Source organism: Chiloscyllium plagiosum, chromosome 36 (assembly GCF_004010195.1).
Source record: "Chiloscyllium plagiosum isolate BGI_BamShark_2017 chromosome 36, ASM401019v2, whole genome shotgun sequence".
Classification (NCBI taxonomy): domain Eukaryota; kingdom Metazoa; phylum Chordata; class Chondrichthyes; order Orectolobiformes; family Hemiscylliidae; genus Chiloscyllium; species Chiloscyllium plagiosum.
In genome coordinates, this window is record NC_057745.1 from 22,638,373 (window position 1) to 22,644,188 (window position 5,816).

Sequence of the window (5,816 nt, forward strand, 5' to 3'; positions counted from 1 at the left end):
ACCCGGGTCTCTGGCGCTGTGAGGCAGCAGTGCTAACCACTGTGCCACCGTGCCGCCCACGTGGCTTTTCTATAAAAAAAGGTTGCATACTATTAATTTAGGGGGACACTTTAAACGTAACATTGGCATTTCGCCCTATATTTCAATGACAGCCCTTTTAAGTACTTTGTCATCATCCAATAATTCTTACGCAGCCAAAAGAACATTCTTTCAAATACCAATATGCAAACACCTTTATAGAAAACACATGGCAAAAACACAGCCGCACACTAGATAGTCCTTTGTAATGAACGACTTAACAGCATACATAACCATCCTGAGTATCTCCTCGATCCCTCTAACCATTCAATCAATAACTCCCACTTCCCCGTACTGGGACAGAATTTAGACAAATTTTTTTTGCACTCAAAAATTGCCATTTACAACTATTTGTAAAGATAATAAGATGGATAATTATACACAGTATTTCCTTTAAGATACATGAGTGCAAACTTATAACTGAAAAAGGTCCAAGATCGTACTCTTTGGTTACTTTACAAATACAGATATGGTGATTACTTTTGCTCGACATTAAAAAAGTATTGACAGTAATTTTGAGAACTGGAAAAACACCCTTTGTAAAAGGCAACATTGTACATGTGTTTTAACAGAACACAGAAAAACAAATGTAAACATTAATCTTCAGCATTCCCAACAAACTGTCTTGAATAGTCCAAACTGCTTTCTGTTCCTTTAACTGACAAACATAGTGGTCATTTAGTGGTAGTAACCCTTCCTCACATTAATAGTTATTACTGTACCAGTGATTGCAAGAATATCCCCTTCCATTCAGCATAAAGTGTTGCTTAAATGAAAGGGAAGCTTGGGTTCTGTCAGGGACTCATTTTAGAGTGGAGGGGTTTTTATTGCTCTGTAGTGTTTTGGTTGACTAAGCTTTGCATTTACTTCCAATATTTGGTGCAAGTTTAACACTTACACTTCTTGCAAATATGTCAACTACTTTCAGCCCCTTCGTTTCCTAAACAGAATTCTCTTATGCAATTCAGTCTACTATCGATCAGCCCACCACAGGCCACCATTCACTTCCTTTCAAATATTTTTGCAATGCTGAAGATGCTCCGTACTTCTTCAATGCTTAGTTTTAAACCAACCAAAAGATGAACGAATGTAAAAGATATAAAACTGTCAAATTTCAAATGATACTTCTCGTTGCATCTCTTCTGCGAAGGAAGGGTATGGGTCAACCTGAAGAAAAAAAGACATGAAATTAGAAATTGCAGCAAATAGACAATTCAGATACAGTAGGATCAAGTCATATTACTGCACATGTAACAAATTAGTTTTAAAATATAACTAAAACTCAGGATTAATTAAAAGGTTCATGTGTTCAAACCTCGGAATAAATTGGTGGTGGCTGAAATCTGAACTCCTGAATGTAAGCAAACATTGGGCTCCCAAATTCATGCTCCAGATGATCAGCCTGCGGGAGGGATGGAAATTGCCTGGCAAGATCTTCCTCAGATACAACATCCGCATAGTTGGGTGGAGCTGTGGAGAGAGAATATCAAGACAGTTTGACAAACCACATCACTGTCAACAAGAAATCACCAGAAACAATACTTTACTAGCTCTCAGCAACAGGACATCACAAGTATGAAACGTATAGACGTAATCCTTAGATTATTGTACAGTATTTGTAACAGATTAACTGGAGGACAAGACTCTTACCTTCAAGCTGTTCTGGCAGGGCAAGTTGAAGCCAACTCATGTCCATACTGAACTGGCTACACATACTAGATGTTCTGCTTCCAAAGCTACTGTATGGGATGGTGCCGATAACTATGGGAAGCTCAATCATCAGTTTTTTAGAACCTGGAATGTGTACATAGACCTGTACAAAAAGAAACAGTCAGGACTAAACCACTGAAGAAAAAAAAAGCTAGCCTTTTTGTAGAAAGATGATTTGAGAGATTACATTATTTTTTGCAGCCTTGACTGCAAGTTAATTTGTGATCTTAAGTTTATCAACAGGGTGGTTGAAAGAACATAATAGGTACTTCCAAAAATCTCATTGATATACTTACAGCTAAAGAATATTCCACTCTGATGATACAGCAATCTAAGATGGATGGAGTAACTGGCGGAATTTTAAGAGCTTTCCCATTCCATGACTCTGTACTACCAGATGCAACATGGTTTCCACGAACATTTGCGATCACTTGTCGAAAGGTCTTTGTTTTCTCATTTGCAAGATAAGTCTGTGTTTGAAAAATTGCAGCTTTTGGCATAATAAGGCGCGAAGAACAATTCTCAAACTCTGCATAGATTGGGATTGCTTCACCTGTTTCAAAATAACAGGTGATTAAAAACAATGGAAGTCCTACATCAAAATAAATAAAAATAAATGTATATAGCTCACCATTACAGAATCCACTTCTCTCAATACTGGCACTTAGGGATATTGGTCCAGAGGTAAAAAACCAACAACCAATTGTCTTCTCTTTACTTTTTGACACTGAAGACTAAAAAAGGAAACTGGTAGTTACTGATAAGTACTGTGGTAGTACTTATCACAGTATTTTATTTTCTAAAAGCTACAGTTTTCTCAGAAATGTTCTCTACAGATAAACAATAATCTGAATCATTAATGCTAAACTGAACTGTCCACTTTATAGCCACAGCTTAGTAGAGTGGAGGTTTAGTCTAAAACAGTTCCAAGTCAATTTAAGTTAATTGCCAAAGTCTTTACTCAATCTAAAAAATCTACCCAACAACAAGTGTTCAACTTTGAGCTGATTACATATGGTCAGATTTAGCAGTTCAATATATAACAGAATAATGGAGAAAGATCCCCAAAATATAGTTTTACTAAGAACTCCCACCCTATTAGATCTACTTCATTTACATTCTACCTGATTATATTCAAAAGCTCGCCAACAAGTTTCCACTAATAGATTGTTTTGATCTCATCTACTGGTTAGTACTGCACCTCTTCTTGTAGAGCCATTTCAGGGCCAATGTCACTGGACTGCCCTGGATCTCATGTGCATGTTACTGCAGATTCTAAAACTTCAAAGTCAACTTTGAGCTTGACCACCAATACAATGAAATCTGGGAAGTCTGTACAGGTCAACAAACATCATCAATTTTTTTCTTCTGTGTAAAGAGGCAAATCAACAAGTGGCAGGCACAACTACCACTCGAGATTTTGTACAAGAACCACATTTTGGTGGACTCAGAATGCTGAGTAGGCAAACGCATCATCGACTTGACTGTATTTTTAGTAGGCCAGTACAATAAAATTCTAACATGTTAATGTTTGATGGCTGTTACTGCATATTAAACAAATATTTCAATTTGAATGTAGAGCTATCATGGAAGAATGAGAACAGTTGTGATGAATATGCTTTCCTTTATTTGTCAGAGTATGGAGTACAGGAGTTGGGAGGTCATGTTGCGGCTGTACAGGACATTGGTTAGGCCACTGTTGGAATATTGCATGCAATTCTGGTCTCCTTCCAATCAGAAAGATGTTGCGAAATTTGAAAAGGTCCAGAAAAGATTTACAAGGATGTTGCCAGGGTTGGAGGATTTGAGCTTTACAACAGGTTCACAAAATTATGAGGGGCATGAATAGGGTAAATAGGCAAAATCTTTTCCCTGGGATCAGGGAGTCCAGAACTAGAGGGCATAGGTTTAGGATGAGAGGGGAAAAGATATAAAAGAGACCTACGGGGCAACTTTTTCACAGAGGGTGGTACGTGTATGGAATGAGCTGCCAGAGGTGGTGGTGGAGGCTGGTACAATTGCAACATTTAAGAGGCATTTGGATGGGTATATGAATAGGAAGGATTTGGAGGGACATGGGCTGGGTGATGGCAGGTGGGACTAGATTGGGTTGGGATATCTGGTCGGCATGGACGGGTTGGACTGAAGGGTCTGTTCCCATGCTGTACATCTCTATGAATACAGAAAGAAAACCTTGGCAAGTGGGTGAAAATGCACAATAGCCAAACATAGGCCCCCTTATGACAGCCGCCCAAATAAAAACTACAAAAATAGTATCAGAAAACCCTACTCAACTTACCAGAAAATTTGGTGCATTAACATCAATTTGACTTGTCACAGAGAATTCTCTTTTCACAATTTGGTTTGGGACACATGGCCGCTCCAATATTGCTGTCACCCAGTATTTAACGCTACCGTGTTTCCCCTTGAAGGATGTAACCAAAGGCCTATGTTTTAAATATGAAACATTAGAATCTTCATCATTTGTATTTCTTTAAAGATGTCACATATTGAATATGCATATGCCTGTTACTTACCCTTGTGGTAGTTGAAAGCTGAATGGGAATTCATGTTTTCCTGGTTGCAATATGAAGTACCCTTGATTACCTGAAGTAAATAAAGAGGTTCTATATAATTTTTCTTTATTTAGAAAGCTGTAGAAATACATACCAGGTCAGCAACTTAAATTTTCAAAGTACTGAAATGTTCCAATCAGAGCTTTCCTTAGGGGGAGCAGTCAGTACAACATATGGAAACAAGGCTAGGTGCTACTTGGTCAGTGTGATCGCCAAAGAGATCATGGAAGAGTGAGAGTGCATTTCTTTGTATTAGTGCAGTAATTTTAATGAGTTAAATGTTGCATATACAAGTTGAAGTTAATGACAATGAGTCTGGACATTTTTTGACTTCTCCTAACTGTGTTGATGCAGGATGTGGAGGAGACAGAAAAAAGAAACAAATAATTTTAACTTGTATGTTCCAGTAGTGATGAGCTGCAGAAGAGACTCAAACTTATTGCGTTGTCTGTTGATTTTCATCTTTGCATTATTTCTCCAGAACTTGCAGCAGGACTTAGCTTGCCTTTTTCCACATTTCCAGCAGTGTGGTTTTTGACAATTATACTGATGCAGTGTACTTTGCACTGCGTTTCAAATTTGCAAGAAGCCCCATCTCTAAACTGCAGGAGTGATTACATGAGCCATCTACCGAATTTGCACTAAAAATATGATCAGTGGTTGATTAACACAAGTGAAAGATTAACTATCTGAACTACAGACAGCTTTAAGATTGATTATTAGTTTGCCAAAAATAGAACTAAATATGTAGTGTTCTAGTCTAGTGACCCATCTGCTCAAAGGTGTATCAAGCATGCCTGTAGAGGTTGATAAAACATTTATGAAGTGTAGGTTGACAGGGCTGCACTTACTGCACTCTTGTACAGAAGAGCATAAAAACACTTCATTAGATAGAACTAGGGACTGCACATTCTTCCCTGTATACAAAGTAGAGTATACATCACTTAAAATAACAAAGCAGCTCATAAATAACCATCAGACAGAAGTAAAACATCATTCAGCTCTTTGAGAGAGTAAAAAGAGAAACAGGGTTACTCTGTTTATACTGATAAGTCCTACAAACTGACTTGTTGCAATAGCCCATAGCAACTTTATTCTTTTACAAAACTAGTTACTGCCCAAGTTCTGCCACAGGCACCAGACATCAAGAAGGTCAAAGACAGGAGTGACGGTGCAGGAGAGATTCACGAGAATGATTCCAGGCATCAGAAAATCAGAAAGCCACCGTTACGTGGGTTAAGATTAGAAAAACTGAGGTGGGGCATAAGAGGTTGAGAAGAATTTGATGGACACTTTCAAAATAAGGAGAAGCCCGGATACAGCAGTGCAGATAGCGAAAGAAAAATACTCCTGACACTAGCAGAAGAGTAGAGACCCATAGGGTAAAGGTGACACGAAGGGAACTTCCTTACATAGCAGCAAGCAGCTGCGATCTGGAATGCTCTGCCCGGG

The 5,816-nt window shown here is 38.3% G+C and overlaps 1 protein-coding gene across 1 annotated transcript in view; it reads right to left on the bottom strand.

Annotated features, from left to right (window-relative positions):
* Window positions 1-6: 6 nt before the first annotated feature.
* LOC122541045 (arrestin domain-containing protein 4-like) overlaps window positions 7-5,816 on the bottom strand; it is a 7,812-nt gene continuing 2,002 nt past the window's right edge. Inside the window, exons 2-8 of the mRNA XM_043677539.1 lie at window positions 4,326-4,395; window positions 4,088-4,235; window positions 2,420-2,522; window positions 2,085-2,341; window positions 1,729-1,891; window positions 1,394-1,548; window positions 7-1,245 (exon numbers count right to left, since the gene is read on the bottom strand). Coding sequence (XP_043533474.1) covers window positions 1,186-1,245; window positions 1,394-1,548; window positions 1,729-1,891; window positions 2,085-2,341; window positions 2,420-2,522; window positions 4,088-4,235; window positions 4,326-4,395 — 956 coding nt within the window. The 3' untranslated portion in view covers window positions 7-1,185. The remainder of the gene's footprint in view (window positions 1,246-1,393; window positions 1,549-1,728; window positions 1,892-2,084; window positions 2,342-2,419; window positions 2,523-4,087; window positions 4,236-4,325; window positions 4,396-5,816) is intronic.